At 36.1% G+C, this 18,218-nt stretch overlaps 6 protein-coding genes across 6 annotated transcripts; 3 read left to right on the plus strand and 3 right to left on the minus strand.

The window, feature by feature from the left end:
• Positions 1-2,260: 2,260 nt before the first annotated feature.
• LOC144852414 (fibrocystin-like) lies at positions 2,261-3,666 on the plus strand. The gene is made up of 3 exons (XM_078710200.1): positions 2,261-2,371; positions 3,051-3,225; positions 3,545-3,666. Exons 2-3 carry the CDS (start codon positions 3,141-3,143, stop codon positions 3,664-3,666), a joined length of 207 nt encoding a protein of 68 aa, XP_078566326.1. The 5' UTR covers positions 2,261-2,371; positions 3,051-3,140.
• A 3,340-nt stretch (positions 3,667-7,006) lies between these two features.
• LOC144852904 (uncharacterized) lies at positions 7,007-11,360 on the minus strand. The gene is made up of 2 exons (XM_078710963.1): positions 10,287-11,360; positions 7,007-7,519 (listed from the first exon to the last, which is right to left on the minus strand). Exons 1-2 carry the CDS (start codon positions 11,358-11,360, stop codon positions 7,007-7,009), a joined length of 1,587 nt encoding a protein of 528 aa, XP_078567089.1.
• Positions 11,361-13,184: 1,824 nt separating this feature from the next.
• LOC144852905 (uncharacterized) lies at positions 13,185-14,277 on the minus strand. The gene has a single exon (XM_078710964.1). It carries the CDS (start codon positions 14,250-14,252, stop codon positions 13,185-13,187), a length of 1,068 nt encoding a protein of 355 aa, XP_078567090.1. The 5' UTR covers positions 14,253-14,277.
• A 753-nt stretch (positions 14,278-15,030) lies between these two features.
• On the plus strand, positions 15,031-15,546 carry LOC144852906 (uncharacterized). Its single transcript, XM_078710965.1, has one exon. The coding sequence runs from the start codon at positions 15,031-15,033 to the stop codon at positions 15,544-15,546; it is 516 nt and encodes a 171-aa protein (XP_078567091.1).
• Positions 15,547-15,871: 325 nt separating this feature from the next.
• LOC144852907 (uncharacterized) lies at positions 15,872-16,820 on the minus strand. The gene has a single exon (XM_078710967.1). The coding sequence runs from the start codon at positions 16,793-16,795 to the stop codon at positions 15,872-15,874; it is 924 nt and encodes a 307-aa protein (XP_078567093.1). The 5' UTR covers positions 16,796-16,820.
• A 753-nt stretch (positions 16,821-17,573) lies between these two features.
• LOC144852908 (uncharacterized) lies at positions 17,574-18,089 on the plus strand. Its single transcript, XM_078710968.1, has one exon. It carries the CDS (start codon positions 17,574-17,576, stop codon positions 18,087-18,089), a length of 516 nt encoding a protein of 171 aa, XP_078567094.1.
• The last annotated feature ends 129 nt before the right edge of the window (positions 18,090-18,218 follow it).

Genomic DNA, 18,218 nt, shown 5'->3' on the forward strand with positions numbered 1-18,218 from the left:
CCACTGTGGTATTTGTCGTTGAGGAATTTACCGGAATTACCTCAAGCCATTTTGAGTATGCATCGTATTAAAAACATTTTTCCAATAAATGGTCCAGCACAGTCGATATTTAATCGTGACCATGGTCTATTTGGCCAATTCCATGGGTGCAATGGTGCTTTAGGTGGTAAAGTTTGATTGGATTGGCATGTATCGCACTGCTTTGATATGTCTTTGTCCATATTAGGCCACCATAACGAATCCCGAGCAAAACTTTTCATTCTGACAATTCCAGTATGACCGTCATGTAGTGCTTGTAGCAACTGTTTTCTACCAGGCTGTGGAACAACAATTCTATTTTCCCACAAAATACATCCATCTTGTGTAGAGAGTTCTCTTTGTCAGATCCATCCAATATGGTTGCAAGTTTTCAATTTTTGGATTAGTATTGGGCCAACCCTTTTCAATGTAGTAAAGAACTCGAGAAAGTGTTGGATCTTTAACCGTCCAACCTTTAATATCTGCTGTGGAAACTGGAGATTGGTTCATTGGCTCCATCAATAGAACAGTTTCGGCAGGTTGTGGAATTGATTCTGGTTTTCCTGGCAATGGTAATCTGCTTAAGGCATCCGCATTGGCATGGGACTTTGTCAGTTTGAATCTTAATGTATATTTGTATGTACCTAATTTCAGTGCCCAACGTTGGATTCTAGCTGATGCTTGGCTGGGCACAAGTCTGTCCTCATTAATAAGACCCAGCAATGGCTTATGGTCTGTTACCAATGTGAAATGTCTACCATAAATGTAAGACTGAAATCGCGTTACTCCGAAAACGCATGCCAAACCTTCTTTCTCAATTTGCGAATACTTTTTTTCCGCTTCTGCAAGTGTTCTAGATGCAAATGCGATTGGTCTTTCTGTACCGTCACTTTGTCGATGTGCTAACACAGCCCCAATTCCATATTGAGATGCATCACACGATAATATTATTTCCTTTTTTGGATCATAATGTGCAAGTACTCTGCAGGAAAGTAGCAATTCCTTTGATTTATCAAAAGTAGATTGTTCTAAATTTGTCCAGTTCAAAGCTTTATCCTTACGAAGTAAGGCATATAACAGAGCAATTAAGTGTGTTGGATAAGTTTGGTGAAAACTTCATAATAAGATAATAATCCCAAATAAGCTCTCAGTTCTGTCAAGTTTTGAGACGCTGGAGCATCTTTAATTGCTCTCACTTTGGCGTTTGTGGGATGCAATCCCTCTTTGTCGATCAGGTGTCCCAAATAACCAACAGATTTAACCATAAAAACACACCACGTGTATTAGTTCTGAAAAGAACTGTTGAGTTTCTCGACGTTTCGATCAATATACTTTGATCGTCCTCAGGAGTGAGAATGCAGAAAGTCCAGGAAACTTGGAATATAAGTGGGAAGGGTGGGACTGGTGTGAAAGCCAGAAACAATGGCAAGTTCACACAGTGGGAGGGATTGAAACTAGCTATAGCAGAGCATTGTTTCTCAAGAACAATAGTGAATGGAAACTTGCTATAGAAGAGCATTGTTTCTGATAGGTGTGAAAAGCAGGGTGAGGCAAGCTAAAAACAATAGCATTGTCTCAAAGTTGGGTGTGGACTGGCCAAACAAGACCATGTGTCCAGACTGGGTTGTGAAATGTAAACTGGCCAGAAACTATGGCATTGTTTACTGTCGATGAAGATTCTTGTTGAATAAAGATAGCCAAATGTCACTAATAACAAATCCAATATCTTGATGAACAGTGTTGTGTTTGTAGATTTCAATAGCTTCCCTGGTTCGTCTGGAATGCCAAGAAGGAACGGTAGCAATTAGTTCAGCATCTTTCCAATTAACTCGGTGTTGTTGTTTGTGAGAATGCATAACTATTGATGATTTGTCTTGCTCTCCTCTTCTGGCATGGCCTTGATGTTCTTTAAGCCTGGTTTGAAGGTCGCGTCCAGTTTCCCCAATGTATACCTTTCCACATTCACATGGGATGCAGTATACACCGTGGAGGGCCTAATCCGAATTTCCTCAGTTTCCAGTAAAGCTTGAGGACCAGAATAATACATTATAATAACACAGGTTGTGTTAAAATACTTCTATAAGGGAACATTCTTACATTGGAAAGTGTTAGTTCTGTAATTGTAACTTTTTTTTCCCTGAGGTTTTTGTCTGGCACTTATTCATTCGATAGTGACACTTATTTATTTGTTTCAGATTTTTATGAGCCACATTATTCAGTTGCTTTCTTGGATATTGGAGAAGTTACTGTAGAAAGTCCATCGTTTGTACGTGAATATACATTTCATAATGGCTTCAGTCCTGCTATCTGGATGCAATTCAGGATAATGTAATTCACCACACAGTTGGAGCAGGTAAGCAATACCAAAATACTTCTCTTTTCCTTATCTAGTAACTTAGATTTTAGACAACAACATCGGGGTGATGCCATTTGTCATTGGGCCATCTTCTCTTAGTCATGAAGCTGTTGATAAGTATGTGTGAGAATGTAGTCATCGTTTATAATTGGTACAAGCCTGTTCTTTGATTGCGATGAGTTACAGGTAGGTTCAGTAAGAATATAAACATTTGTAGCATGTTACAAACTGAATACTGTAATTAAGCAATTATGATGAATTAGATTAGATAATGTATAAATGTAAAAATCATAATGAATGGAACAATGTTAATGACGATGAAATAAAAGTGGGAAACCCAAAAAAGACACAAAAAAAAGATATAAACATTTTCAATAAATATGAACATTTTTATTATTCATTTTAAAAGATTTTATTTCTGTTTTTCAAATGTTATTATTTTGTCAGTTTGGGGAACTATATTTTGCATTCTGTCAAATAAAATCAATGTATAGATATTATATATGCATACTTGACTTTCATAAGGAAATTTGTCAAAGGACTTTCTTACTCTTCTACCTTCTTTTTCTTAACGTGTACTGATAATACCATTCCATTGTGTAATCAGTCACGTAATTTATAAATTCTGATTAAAATATTACATTTTCCCATTAACATTTTCATGTAAATATTTCAGAATCAACCGGAGAATGCAGGTCAAAGTGCAAAACAGTGTGCACCTTGTGGTCCAGACAATGGAAATGCTGGATACGTGAGGGCAAATTTCATGTCTGGTGATAATTTTGCTCCATTTTTTCCATTTCATGGTATACATAATTACCCAGCTATTGCTGGAAACACAAGATTGCAAGGTATGTAAAAGCATGACATAATCTGGTCCTTACTTGGACAAACCTAGTCCTTACTTGGACAAACCAGTTGAGTTCTATTGCAGGAAACGCATACTCATACTGTTTACACATGAAGCTGAATGCTTATTTGGATAACATAAAATTGCCATTGTATCCAAGTTATCACCACTGTAATGTTGAGGTTGTCCCTTAGTACTGTTTTATCATAAAATATGTCTTTAATATCGGAATACATTTTTGGTGAAACTTACCAAATGAATATATTTCAACATACTTATTTATTTACAAATAAAGGTATTTTGCTCTTTCTTATCAATAGATGTCACATTCGCTCATTTTGATACTGCGTGTAAGAAAGATCATTACGCTACTATGACCAATCCATCAAATGATGATGGTATCCACCCAATGTCCGCTGTAGGTACTGTACAAAGAAGGTAACAGTCAGAGACAAGAACAGGGTTTACATACATATACCTAATTTAGGGTAAGTACTAATAGTATTTATCCTATATATCTACGGACCACTTGCATTTATCCAAGTTACGTAAATGTAAATCATTGTGTATCCTTACTTGCTAGTTGCATTATTTTCATCAACCTAGTACACTTACCTACAATACTTTTTGTAATGTACCGATTTACAATACAAAGAAGTGAGAGAGAGACAAGTTCTGTTATAGTTGAAAGCTAGCACTGAAGTGTTTATTCTTTATTCTACATCTACTATATATAATAACAATATCGGTAATGGGTAATTAATCTGTCAAGGTGGAATGTTTAGTGGTCTCAGCAGAGGGGTCTACTTTAGCCATTAGTGACCATTAAGTAGCCAGGGTTATATAGAAGTGGGTTAACATAATATATATGGTAACAGGTGAAGGAAGTATAAATAATTGGTAGCAAGTAATATTAATCAAGTTCAATACATTACATTCCCTCCCTTCTATTATAAACAATTCTAAGCTATTTATTTATAATTGAATCAAAGCAGCACTGTACTAAGTTATGGTTTAATAACACTTTAAATGTATATGGTATAATGCACTGTATAAAGTAAAACATAAGATCAACATTTTAAATTGTCCAGTAATAATGTCCATAAGAGTTTCTATATTTCAGTTATTAAAAATGTCCATATCTTTCCGGCGGTTTTCTATCGCGAGTAAGGTATACTCTTCGCTGAGCAGTAATAGACTGTGCTTCGACAGTCGATTGTGATGTTTCCACTGTTCAGATTTGGATTAATGAGCATTGGAGGTAATTGTGGAGGATCATCTTTGTTTGTAAGCTGTTTATCCTGAGTTTGAACAGGCCTATAACGCTTCCTGATATGGTCGGCATGACGACGACAAACTCGTCCATCTTCTAGTTTTGTCTTGAATGAGATGCGACCGGATTTTAATATTATTGTTCCGGGTAACCATTTCAGATTTTGTCCTCTAAAGTTCTTTATATACACCTACTCTCCTTCTGCAAAAGTGCGTTCTTTGCATGACGATCATGGGCTAATTTCTGTTTTTCAAGTTGAGTGATAACACGATCTGCTTGATAAGGGTGTAAAAGATCAAAATGCGTTTTCAATTTTCGGCCATTCAGTAATTCTGCTGGTGTTTTGCCAGTTGTGCTATGAGGTGTATTTCTATATTTAAATAGGAATCTTGAATTGTTTTTTTTTTTAACTTTATTTGGTAATCAAGGTTAAAAAACAATAAAATATAATACATAGAAAATAGAAAAACAATTGCACGGAAAAAACAGGCCTTGATTACAAGGAATGCCAAGAAAAGTTAAAAACTTATTTCCACTTGGGTCCTAAAAACAAGAAACTGATAACAAGAACATACAAATTACAACATAAGAATCTTGCGACTTTTGTTTCGATATATCCATCTTTCGTACGTTTCATTGTTTCTTTAAATGTGCGTACAGCACGTTCCGCAAGACCATTCGATGATGGGTGATATGGGGCTGTTAAAGAATGTCTTATTCCATTTCGCTTTACGAATGTATGAAATTCATCACTGGTGAAACATGTTCCATTGTCGGATACTATTTTATCTGGCAATCCATGCGATGCAAATATAAGCCTGAGCTTATCCACTGTGGTATTTGTCGTTGAGGAATTTACCGGAATTACCTCAAGCCATTTTGAGTATGCATCGTATTAAAAACATTTTTCCAATAAATGGTCCAGCACAGTCGATATTTAATCGTGACCATGGTCTATTTGGCCAATTCCATGGGTGCAATGGTGCTTTAGGTGGTAAAGTTTGATTGGATTGGCATGTATCGCACTGCTTTGATATGTCTTTGTCCATATTAGGCCACCATAACGAATCCCGAGCAAAACTTTTCATTCTGACAATTCCAGTATGACCGTCATGTAGTGCTTGTAGCAACTGTTTTCTACCAGGCTGTGGAACAACAATTCTATTTTCCCACAAAATACATCCATCTTGTGTAGAGAGTTCTCTTTGTCAGATCCATCCAATATGGTTGCAAGTTTTCAATTTTTGGATTAGTATTGGGCCAACCCTTTTCAATGTAGTAAAGAACTCGAGAAAGTGTTGGATCTTTAACCGTCCAACCTTTAATATCTGCTGTGGAAACTGGAGATTGGTTCATTGGCTCCATCAATAGAACAGTTTCGGCAGGTTGTGGAATTGATTCTGGTTTTCCTGGCAATGGTAATCTGCTTAAGGCATCCGCATTGGCATGGGACTTTGTCAGTTTGAATCTTAATGTATATTTGTATGTACCTAATTTCAGTGCCCAACGTTGGATTCTAGCTGATGCTTGGCTGGGCACAAGTCTGTCCTCATTAATAAGACCCAGCAATGGCTTATGGTCTGTTACCAATGTGAAATGTCTACCATAAATGTAAGACTGAAATCGCGTTACTCCGAAAACGCATGCCAAACCTTCTTTCTCAGTTTGCGAATACTTTTTTTCCGCTTCTGCAAGTGTTCTAGATGCAAATGCGATTGGTCTTTCTGTACCGTCACTTTGTCGATGTGCTAACACAGCCCCAATTCCATATTGAGATGCATCACACGATAATATTATTTCCTTTTTTGGATCATAATGTGCAAGTACTCTGCAGGAAAGTAGCAATTCCTTTGATTTATCAAAAGTAGATTGTTCTAAATTTGTCCAGTTCAAAGCTTTATCCTTACGAAGTAAGGCATATAACAGAGCAATTAAGTGTGTGTTGGATAAGTTTGGTGAAAACTTCATAATAAGATAATAATCCCAAATAAGCTCTCAGTTCTGTCAAGTTTTGAGACGCTGGAGCATCTTTAATTGCTCTCACTTTGGCGTTTGTGGGATGCAATCCCTCTTTGTCGATCAGGTGTCCCAAATAACCAACAGATTTAACCATAAAAACACACCACGTGTATTAGTTCTGAAAAGAACTGTTGAGTTTCTCGACGTTTCGATCAATATACTTTGATCGTCCTCAGGAGTGAGAATGCAGAAAGTCCAGGAAACTTGGAATATAAGTGGGAAGGGTGGGACTGGTGTGAAAGCCAGAAACAATGGCAAGTTCACACAGTGGGAGGGATTGAAACTAGCTATAGCAGAGCATTGTTTCTCAAGAACAATAGTGAATGGAAACTTGCTATAGAAGAGCATTGTTTCTGATAGGTGTGAAAAGCAGGGTGAGGCAAGCTAAAAACAATAGCATTGTCTCAAAGTTGGGTGTGGACTGGCCAAACAAGACCATGTGTCCAGACTGGGTTGTGAAATGTAAACTGGCCAGAAACTATGGCATTGTTTACTGTCGATGAAGATTCTTGTTGAATAAAGATAGCCAAATGTCACTAATAACAAATCCAATATCTTGATGAACAGTGTTGTGTTTGTAGATTTCAATAGCTTCCCTGGTTCGTCTGGAATGCCAAGAAGGAACGGTAGCAATTAGTTCAGCATCTTTCCAATTAACTCGGTGTTGTTGTTTGTGAGAATGCATAACTATTGATGATTTGTCTTGCTCTCCTCTTCTGGCATGGCCTTGATGTTCTTTAAGCCTGGTTTGAAGGTCGCGTCCAGTTTCCCCAATGTATACCTTTCCACATTCACATGGGATGCAGTATACACCAGGTTGATTGTGTTTAGCTGGTTTGTCCTTGTGTGTTTGAAGACACTGTGACAACTTGTTGACTGCACTATGAAATACTTTTATGTCGGCGTTTTGTAGTACTCGCTGGATACGATGAGAAAGCTGTCCCAAATATGGTAAACATACAGACTTTCTGAACTCTACAGGATCGTTGTTGTTGGTTGTAGTCTAGGACCTGGGTCAGATTTGTATGCATTTAATTTAGGAGAGAATATCTCAACTGTTATAGGATAATTTGACCCCCACGAACAACATGGAATGTGTGCCAAATTCGCTATCCGGGGCGAACATGCCCAAAATCGGGGTCAAAGGTTAAAAATGTGTGGTTATTATATCTTGACAACCACTTGTCATACAGATTAACTTTTGGTGTCAAATTGTTCAGAATATACATATTTATATTCGATCTAACACAACTTTAAGCGAAAAAATGACCGAAAATGCTTTTACTGACCTTTGACCCAAAAATGACCAAAAAACACATTTTCGGGTTAAATTATTCTTTAAAATGCCAATGGACAAACTGTATGGTATCAAATGAAAGCATACACAATATGCTACCCATTGCTACCCAACTTGTATTGAAAATGTTTAATTATGAAGCTAATTTTATGGAAAATGTGCATATTTTGATTATTTTTATACAAAAAATGAATATTTGGTAGCGTAATTGTTATGTTTATTTATATTATATTAAATAATTTAAGTGTTTGGAAAAACTATTTGGTATCAAATGAAAGTCCATAAAATATTCTATCCATTGCTATCCAACTTGTATTAAAAATCCTTAATTATGATGCTAATTTTGTTAAAAATGTACATATTTTATTATTTTTTAAAAAAAATGAGAATACTAGATAGTGTAAATTTATTTTGGTTTATTTATGATATTAAATAATTCAAATGTTTGGAAGACATATTTGGTATCAAAGGAAAGCACATAAAATATGCTATCCATAGCTACCCAACTTGTATTGAAAATCTTTAATTATGTGATGCTATTTTTGGAAAATGTGCATATTTTAATAACTTTAGACAAAAATGAGTATAAATTAGTGTAAATTTATTTTGGTTTAAATAATTCTAGCGTTATATTTGGTATAAAAAATAAAACCCTATACAATATACTATCCATTGGTACACAACTTGTATTGAAAATCTTTAATTACGACTTTTTTGAAAATATTCTAAAAATGAGTATACAGTAATAAGTAGTGTAAATTTATTTTGGTTTATTTATAATATTATATAACTCTATATTTTCCAAAAAAAATGATTCATTTTCAATACATATTGGATAATCTGTATGTACTAGGTAGCATGTATACCAAATATTTATTTAAAACACTAGAATTATATGTATAACTAGAGGGTACTCCGAGAGTACAAACCTCCGCCTACTATAAAATTCCCCTACATAAAATGTCCCCGGAAAATATATATATATTTTTTAAATATTTTTTTGTATTAGTTTAAAATGTAAATAGGCTAACTGCACACTACAAAGTTGTGGATGAGATCGCTGGTTCAAGTCCCGCTGAGGTTTTTTTTTTTATTATTTTTTTATTTCTTTTTTTTTGTGGACCTTGATCTTTGACCCTGACCCTTCAAAATTTAACCACAATTATATGATGAGTCATTGATCATTGTGGCTAAGTTGGGTGAGAATCAGATAAAAACTGTGGTCTCTAGGCAGTAAAATAGTTTTTTGTTAGTTGTGACCTTGACCTATGACCTTTTCCCCTCAAACTGTATAACACATTTTCTAAAAAACCTTTATAATTTTAACTTATACAGTACTCATTTTTGTTTTTGTCAAAAATTAATAAAATATGCACATTTTTTTTTAAAACTATCATAATTAGATTTTCAATACAAGTTGGGTAGATAGATAGATAGATAGAAATCTTTCTTTATTCTGGATATTCATTCAATATTTGTACATTGTTCTTCCTTGAAGTCCAGTTAACACTTACAAATTACAAATATAAACAATAAAAATGGAAAATTATGAAAACGTTTTTAAAGACTACAATATCACAAGAAGCAAGAGAAAAATACAGTTAGATCAAATTTTTAAACGATTGCAAAGTTAATGAATTTATAGAGCTGCGAATATATCTGGTGAAAGATTATTCCAGAGTTTGACTGAGCGGTATTGAAATGTTCTTTTACCAGAATCATTATGCCATTTTGGTAAGACTAAAGTGTTTTTCGATTTGCTTCTTGTATTTAAATTGTGATAATTATCAATAAAATCATAAAAATCAATTAGGTAATCGGGAACAGTACCTGTTAAACATTTAAAGGTCATTATAAGAATATTATGGTCCCATCGTTGATTTATATGTTTCCAATTGAGTGATGTCATGAGATCATCAACAGGTGTTCTAATATCAGCATATAGGATAATTCTGGCAAGTCTATTTAACAATATTTGGAGTGAGTTAAGGTGCGCTGATGAACAGTTGGACCAAACGGGACTACAATAATCAAAAAATGGTAAAACTAAGGCATTTGCTAAGAGCTTAAGAGAAAAATTTGGAATGAAACTTCTTAATCTACGTATAACACCAATACGTTGGGAAATCTTTGAGCAAAAATTCTCAATATGTTTTCCCCACGTAAAAAATGTATCAAACGTGATTCCTAAATACTTAAAACTATCGACCCTATCTACAATGTTATCATTAATTAAACAAGAAATATTACAAAAGTTTGGAAAATTATGTTTGGAACTAAATAGCATGAATTTGGTTTTCTTAACGTTAATTGTTAGTTTGTTTGTTTTAAACCATTTTGATATATTAGCAACATTTTTATCAATAATAGATTGTAATTCGATAGGATCAGAGGCAGAACAAAGGACATTAGTGTCATCAGCAAACATTGCACATTTTGAATTAGTAGTTATAATTTCTGGTAAGGAATTTACATAAATAATAAATAGAAGTGGCCCAAGGATGGATCCTTGAGGCACACCAATAGTAACATCTTTAGGTTCAGATAATTTTGAGTTAATTTTAACAATCTGTGACCTTCCAGAAAGGTATGTTGAGAACCAGTTCAGTGTAGTACCTCTGATTCCATATTGTTCAAGTTTAATTAATAGAAGTTTATGGTCAACTGTGTCGAAAGCCTTTTTTAAATCAAGAAAAATGGCAGCAGTGACTTTGCCATTGTTAAGATTATTAAGCACGTATTCAGAAACATCAATAAGTGCAGTATTAGTAGAGTGAAAATTTCTAAATCCTGATTGGCATTGAGTTATAATATTGTTATATGTTAGATATTCATAAAGTTGATCGTAAACAAATCGTTCAATGATTTTTGATAAAATAGGTAGGACAGAAATTGGTCTATAGTTTTCTGTATTAGATCTGTCCCCATCTTTAAAAATTGGGGTAACTTTAGCAACTTTCCAGGCTGATGGAAATGTCGCTGTGGTTAATGATAAATTTATAATGTGAGTAAGTGAGTGGCAGATAATAGGAGAGGCAAGTTTAAGTAACTTTAAATCAAGATTATCAATACCAGAAGCTTTGTTGTTTTGAAAAGCGTTTATATGATCAAAAACTACTTCTGGTGCAATCAAATCAAAAGAAAATTTACTGTTAAAAGAAGTGTCATTAGTATTGTTAGAATCACTGACAATTTTACATGCTAAAGACTCTCCAATAGAAGAAAAATAACAGTTAAATTTGTTAGCTATTTTAATGTCATCAGAGACAACTTCATTCTCAGTTATAAGAGAGTTAATTGATTGTTTTTTATCATCATGTATAATACTTTTAATAGTTTTCCAAATCATTTTGGGGTTTTTAACATTTTCATTAATTGCAGTAGAACAACATTTCTTTTTAAGGTGACGATTCATGTTGTTAGCTTTATTTCTGAATTGTTTAGCTTTTGCCCAATCAGCAGGGTCATTTGTTTTATGAGCTTTAGAAAAGAAGTAGTCTCGGTCTTTACTTAATCTAAGATATTCTGGAGTGATCCATTCAGGCATAGAGTTCTTAATACGCTTAATTTTGAATGGAGCATGGATATCACACGCTTCTTTAAAGAGGTTTGTCCAAATTTTTAAAGCTTCATCTGTATTAGTTGATTGAAACACTAAGTTCCAATTTAAATTTCTTATTGTTTCAGTAAATTTATGTTCATTGAATTTCCTAAAAGATCTAATATTTATAGTTTTTGGTTCAGATTTCATTTTTTGGTTTTTCCGAACAATATAAATGAGTGAATGGTCACTTATTCCAATACTCAATGGATAGACTATTTTATGGGCTTTTATTTAATACCAAAATAGATCTCCTAAACACTTTAATAATTTAATCATTATAAATAAACCAAAATAAATTTACACTATTTAATATACTCATTTTTGTCAAAAATTTATAAAATATGCAAATTTTTCAAAAAAAATCTACATCATTATTCATAATTACAGATTTTCAATGCAATTTCAAAATGGCACCCAAATCTCCGTAACCCGTTGGTCTATCAAAATGATATGGTATCAAAATGCTTGGTAAACTTACCAAGATCTTCCAAACACTTTTATTTAATATAAATAAACCAAAATAAATTTACACTTTTTAATATACTCATTTTTGCACAAAAAAAATAAAATATGCAAATTTTAAACAAAATTAGCATTATAATTACAGATTTTTAATACAAGTTGGATAGCAATGGATAGAATATTTTATGGGCTTTCATTTGATACCAAATAGTTTTTTCAAACACTTACATTATTTAATATTATATAAATAAATATAAAAATTACGCTACCAAATATTCATTTTTTGTATAAAAGTAATCAAAATATGCACATTTTCCATACAATTAGCTTCATAATTAAAATTTTCAATACAAGTTGGGTAGCAATCGGTAGCATATTGTGTATGCTTTCATTTGATACCATACAGTGTATTCATTGGCATTTTAAAGAATAATTTAACACGAAAATGTGTTTTTTGTCATTTTTGGGTCAAAGGTCAGTAAAGCATTTCCGGTAATTTTTTCGCTAAAAAAAGTTGTGTTAGACCAAATATAAATATGTATATTCTGCACGATTTGACACCAAAAGAACATTTGAATTATTTAATATCATAAATAAACCAAAATAAATTTACACTATTTAATATACTCATTAAAAAAAAAAAAAATAATAAAATATGTAAATTTTTAACAAAATTAGCATCATAATTACAGATTTTTAATACATGTTGGGTAGCAATGGATAGAATATTTTATGGACTTTCATTTGATACCAAATAGTTTTTCCAAACACTTAAATTATTTAATATTATATAAATAAACTTAACAATTACGCTACCAAATATTCATATTTTGTATAAAAGTAATCAAAATATGCACATTTTCCATACAATTAGCTTCATAATTAAAAATTTTCAATACAAGTTGGGTAGCAATTGGTAGCATATTGTGTATGCTTTCATTTGATACCATACAGTTTGTCCATTGGCATTTTAAAAAATAATTTAACCCGAAAATGTGTTTTTTGGTCATTTTTGGGTCAAAGGTCAGTAAAAGCATTTCCGGTCATTTTTTCGCTAAAAGTTGTGTTAAATTGAATATAAATATGTATATTCTGAACAATTTGACACCAAAAGCAAATCTGTACGACAAGTGGTTGTCGAGATATAAGAACCACACATTTTTAACCTTTGACCCCGATTTTGGGCATGTTCGCCCCGGATAGCGAATTTGGCACACATTCCATGTTGTTCGTGGGGGTCAAATTATCCTATAACAGTTGAGATATTCTCTCCTAAATTAAATGCATACAAATCTGACCCAGGTCCTAGACTATTGACGATGACTTGAAGTCCTTCCTGTTGTAACCATTGAGTTCCAATGCTTTGTTGACATGATGTATTTCTTGTCGGAGACACTTCTTGTCGCTGATGGTGTGCGCTCTTTTGATAAGAGTTTTACAAACTGATTTCTTCGTTGACGGATGGTGGAAAGATCGCTTGTGTAAATATCTGTCCGTGTGCGTGGGTTTGCGATATACTTTGTGGGACAGAGTGCCCTCAGGTTCCTTTGTGACAAATACGTCAAGAAATGGTAAACTGTGGTCGTTTTCCTCTTCCATGGTGAATGCTATGTTACAGTGTTGAGAGTTGAGGTGTATTAGAAAACTATCTAAGTCCACCTTGTTGTGCTGCCAGATGATAAAAGTGTCGTCAACATATCGAAGCCATAGTTTTGGGCGCTTGTTGGCGGAGTAGAGTGCTAGATGTTCGAGCTCCTCCAGAAAGATGTTGGCAATGACCGGGGATAAAGGAGATCCCATAGCCGTGCCTTCAGTTTGTTCAAAGAATTGGTCTCGCCACTTGAAGTTGGTAGATGTTAGACATAGTAGAAGTAACTCATGGATTTCTTCTGCAGAAAGTGCGGTCCTCTGTTGGAGTTTAGGGTCAGCTTGCAGTCGATGTTTGACTATAGTGCAAGCTTCCCTAACTGGAACATTGGTGAATAAAGACTTGATGTCAAAGCTGATCAGCTTGTCTGTTGGTTCCAGGTAGACGTCCTTGATGATTTCCACGAAATGCTGGGAATTCTTCACATGATGACCTGTTAGTCCTACCAGTGGATACAATATCTTGGCTAGATGTTTTGCCAGGTTGTACGTTGGTGAGCCTCTGGAAGAGACAATAGGACGTAGTGGTATGTCCTGCTTATGGATCTTAGGTTGCCCAAATAGTCTGGGACAAGTTGTTGCTGATGGTCGAAGTTGGTGGTAGGTAGACTTGGGTAGAGCTTCAGAGCGATGTAGTTGTAGAAGTTTAGCTGCGATCTTCCTCTCGATGGATTGAGTTGGATCTTTCTTGATTTTCCTATACGTAGGAGTGTTCAAGAGCTGCATAATCTTCTTGTACTCTGTAACGTTCATGATGACGGTGGCATTCCCCTTGTCTGCTGGTAGGATGTGGATTGTTGAGTCTGCTCGGAGAGTTTTGAGAGCATCTCGTTCTTCCTTGGTGATGTTGGATTTCGGTTTGGTGTCCTGGCGTAACAGTTGAGAGATCTGCATGCGGATGCTGTCTGATGAAGTTTTGTCAAGACCTGTCAAAGTAGGTTCGATTCGTTGGATGATCTCTTCCTTCGGTATAGTTGAAGGTGCCGTAGCAAAGTTTAAGCCAAGTACGAGAACTGATCTCTCGGATTGTGACAAGTCACGACTGCTTAGGTTCACTACAGTCTTGGCGTTAAACTGAGTACGGCTAAGAGTTGGTGTTTTCTCCCTTTGGTTGTTGTTTGCAAGACGATTTAATTTCTTGATTTGCTTCTTGCGAGTGGTCTCGAAGGTGAACTGGCCAGACTTGTGGGACCATTTGTTCACCTTGTCGTAGTCTCCTCGTTGTAAAGCTGTGTCTAATCTGTGACGAACCTCCTCCAAGTTCCTCTCGGTAAAGTTGTTTGAACAAACTGAAGGCACGGCTATGGGATCTCCTTTATCCCCGGTCATTGCCAACATCTTTCTGGAGGAGCTCGAACATCTAGCACTCTACTCCACCAACAAGCGCCCAAAACTATGGCTTCGATATGTTGACGACACTTTTATCATCTGGCAGCACAACAAGGTGGACTTAGATAGTTTTCTAATACACCTCAACTCTCAACACTGTAACATAGCATTCACCATGGAAGAGGAAAACGACCACAGTTTACCATTTCTTGACGTATTTGTCACAAAGGAACCTGAGGGCACTCTGTCCCACAAAGTATATCGCAAACCCACGCACACGGACAGATATTTACACAAGCGATCTTTCCACCATCCGTCAACGAAGAAATCAGTTTGTAAAACTCTTATCAAAAGAGCGCACACCATCAGCGACAAGAAGTGTCTCCGACAAGAAATACATCATGTCAACAAAGCATTGGAACTCAATGGTTACAACAGGAAGGACTTCAAGTCATCGTCAACCAACAACAACGATCCTGTAGAGTTCAGAAAGTCTGTATGTTTACCATATTTGGGACAGCTTTCTCATCGTATCCAGCGAGTACTACAAAACGCCGACATAAAAGTATTTCATAGTGCAGTCAACAAGTTGTCACAGTGTCTTCAAACACACAAGGACAAACCAGCTAAACACAATCAACCTGGTGTATACTGCATCCCATTACGAATGTATGAAATTCATCACTGGTGAAACATGTTCCATTGTCGGATACTATTTTATCTGGCAATCCATGCGATGCAAATATAAGCCTGAGCTTATCCACTGTGGTATTTGTCGTTGAGGAATTTACCGGAATTACCTCAAGCCATTTTGAGTATGCATCGTATTAAAAACATTTTTCCAATAAATGGTCCAGCACAGTCGATATTTAATCGTGACCATGGTCTATTTGGCCAATTCCATGGGTGCAATGGTGCTTTAGGTGGTAAAGTTTGATTGGATTGGCATGTATCGCACTGCTTTGATATGTCTTTGTCCATATTAGGCCACCATAACGAATCCCGAGCAAAACTTTTCATTCTGACAATTCCAGTATGACCGTCATGTGTAAATATCTGTCCGTGTGCGTGGGTTTGCGATATACTTTGTGGGACAGAGTGCCCTCAGGTTCCTTTGTGACAAATACGTCAAGAAATGGTAAACTGTGGTCGTTTTCCTCTTCCATGGTGAATGCTATGTTACAGTGTTGAGAGTTGAGGTGTATTAGAAAACTATCTAAGTCCACCTTGTTGTGCTGCCAGATGATAAAAGTGTCGTCAACATATCGAAGCCATAGTTTTGGGCGCTTGTTGGCGGAGTAGAGTGCTAGATGTTCGAGCTCCTCCAGAAAGATGTTGGCAATGACCGGGGATAAAGGAGATCCCATAGCCGTGCCTTCAGTTTGTTCAAAGAATTGGTCTCGCCACTTGAAGTTGGTAGATGTTAGACATAGTAGAAGTAACTCATGGATTTCTTCTGCAGAAAGTGCGGTCCTCTGTTGGAGTTTAGGGTCAGCTTGCAGTCGATGTTTGACTATAGTGCAAGCTTCCCTAACTGGAACATTGGTGAATAAAGACTTGATGTCAAAGCTGATCAGCTTGTCTGTTGGTTCCAGGTAGACGTCCTTGATGATTTCCACGAAATGCTGGGAATTCTTCACATGATGACCTGTTAGTCCTACCAGTGGATACAATATCTTGGCTAGATGTTTTGCCAGGTTGTACGTTGGTGAGCCTCTGGAAGAGACAATAGGACGTAGTGGTATGTCCTGCTTATGGATCTTAGGTTGCCCAAATAGTCTGGGACAAGTTGTTGCTGATGGTCGAAGTTGGTGGTAGGTAGACTTGGGTAGAGCTTCAGAGCGATGTAGTTGTAGAAGTTTAGCTGCGATCTTCCTCTCGATGGATTGAGTTGGATCTTTCTTGATTTTCCTATACGTAGGAGTGTTCAAGAGCTGCATAATCTTCTTGTACTCTGTAACGTTCATGATGACGGTGGCATTCCCCTTGTCTGCTGGTAGGATGTGGATTGTTGAGTCTGCTCGGAGAGTTTTGAGAGCATCTCGTTCTTCCTTGGTGATGTTGGATTTCGGTTTGGTGTCCTGGCGTAACAGTTGAGAGATCTGCATGCGGATGCTGTCTGATGAAGTTTTGTCAAGACCTGTCAAAGTAGGTTCGATTCGTTGGATGATCTCTTCCTTCGGTATAGTTGAAGGTGCCGTAGCAAAGTTTAAGCCAAGTACGAGAACTGATCTCTCGGATTGTGACAAGTCACGACTGCTTAGGTTCACTACAGTCTTGGCGTTAAACTGAGTACGGCTAAGAGTTGGTGTTTTCTCCCTTTGGTTGTTGTTTGCAAGACGATTTAATTTCTTGATTTGCTTCTTGCGAGTGGTCTCGAAGGTGAACTGGCCAGACTTGTGGGACCATTTGTTCACCTTGTCGTAGTCTCCTCGTTGTAAAGCTGTGTCTAATCTGTGACGAACCTCCTCCAAGTTCCTCTCGGTAAAGTTGTTTGAACAAACTGAAGGCACGGCTATGGGATCTCCTTTATCCCCGGTCATTGCCAACATCTTTCTGGAGGAGCTCGAACATCTAGCACTCTACTCCACCAACAAGCGCCCAAAACTATGGCTTCGATATGTTGACGACACTTTTATCATCTGGCAGCACAACAAGGTGGACTTAGATAGTTTTCTAATACACCTCAACTCTCAACACTGTAACATAGCATTCACCATGGAAGAGGAAAACGACCACAGTTTACCATTTCTTGACGTATTTGTCACAAAGGAACCTGAGGGCACTCTGTCCCACAAAGTATATCGCAAACCCACGCACACGGACAGATATTTACACAAGCGATCTTTCCACCATCCGTCAACGAAGAAATCAGTTTGTAAAACTCTTATCAAAAGAGCGCACACCATCAGCGACAAGAAGTGTCTCCGACAAGAAATACATCATGTCAACAAAGCATTGGAACTCAATGGTTACAACAGGAAGGACTTCAAGTCATCGTCAACCAACAACAACGATCCTGTAGAGTTCAGAAAGTCTGTATGTTTACCATATTTGGGACAGCTTTCTCATCGTATCCAGCGAGTACTACAAAACGCCGACATAAAAGTATTTCATAGTGCAGTCAACAAGTTGTCACAGTGTCTTCAAACACACAAGGACAAACCAGCTAAACACAATCAACCTGGTGTATACTGCATCCCATTACGAATGTATGAAATTCATCACTGGTGAAACATGTTCCATTGTCGGATACTATTTTATCTGGCAATCCATGCGATGCAAATATAAGCCTGAGCTTATCCACTGTGGTATTTGTCGTTGAGGAATTTACCGGAATTACCTCAAGCCATTTTGAGTATG

Source organism: Antedon bifida, chromosome 9 (genome assembly GCF_963402885.1).
Source record: "Antedon bifida chromosome 9, ecAntBifi1.1, whole genome shotgun sequence".
In the NCBI taxonomy this organism is placed as follows: Eukaryota; Metazoa; Echinodermata; class Crinoidea; order Comatulida; family Antedonidae; genus Antedon; species Antedon bifida.

Bases quoted from the DNA above. Each gene is read 5' to 3' on its own strand.
- LOC144852414 (XM_078710200.1), top strand. From the start codon at position 3,141: ATGTCTGGTGATAATTTTGCTCCATTTTTTCCATTTCATGGTATACAT. The intron at 3,226-3,544 runs GTATGTAAAAGC...TCTTATCAATAG, and splicing joins TGGAAACACAAGATTGCAAG to ATGTCACATTCGCTCATTTT.
- LOC144852904 (XM_078710963.1), bottom strand. From the start codon at position 11,360: ATGCCTGAATGGATCACTCCAGAATATCTTAGATTAAGTAAAGACCGA. The intron at 7,520-10,286 runs GTAAATTCCTTA...CCCAGGTCCTAG, and splicing joins CACTTCTATTTATTATTTAT to ACTACAACCAACAACAACGA.
- LOC144852905 (XM_078710964.1), bottom strand. From the start codon at position 14,252: ATGCAGCTCTTGAACACTCCTACGTATAGGAAAATCAAGAAAGATCCA.
- LOC144852906 (XM_078710965.1), top strand. From the start codon at position 15,031: ATGGAAGAGGAAAACGACCACAGTTTACCATTTCTTGACGTATTTGTC.
- LOC144852907 (XM_078710967.1), bottom strand. From the start codon at position 16,795: ATGCAGCTCTTGAACACTCCTACGTATAGGAAAATCAAGAAAGATCCA.
- LOC144852908 (XM_078710968.1), top strand. From the start codon at position 17,574: ATGGAAGAGGAAAACGACCACAGTTTACCATTTCTTGACGTATTTGTC.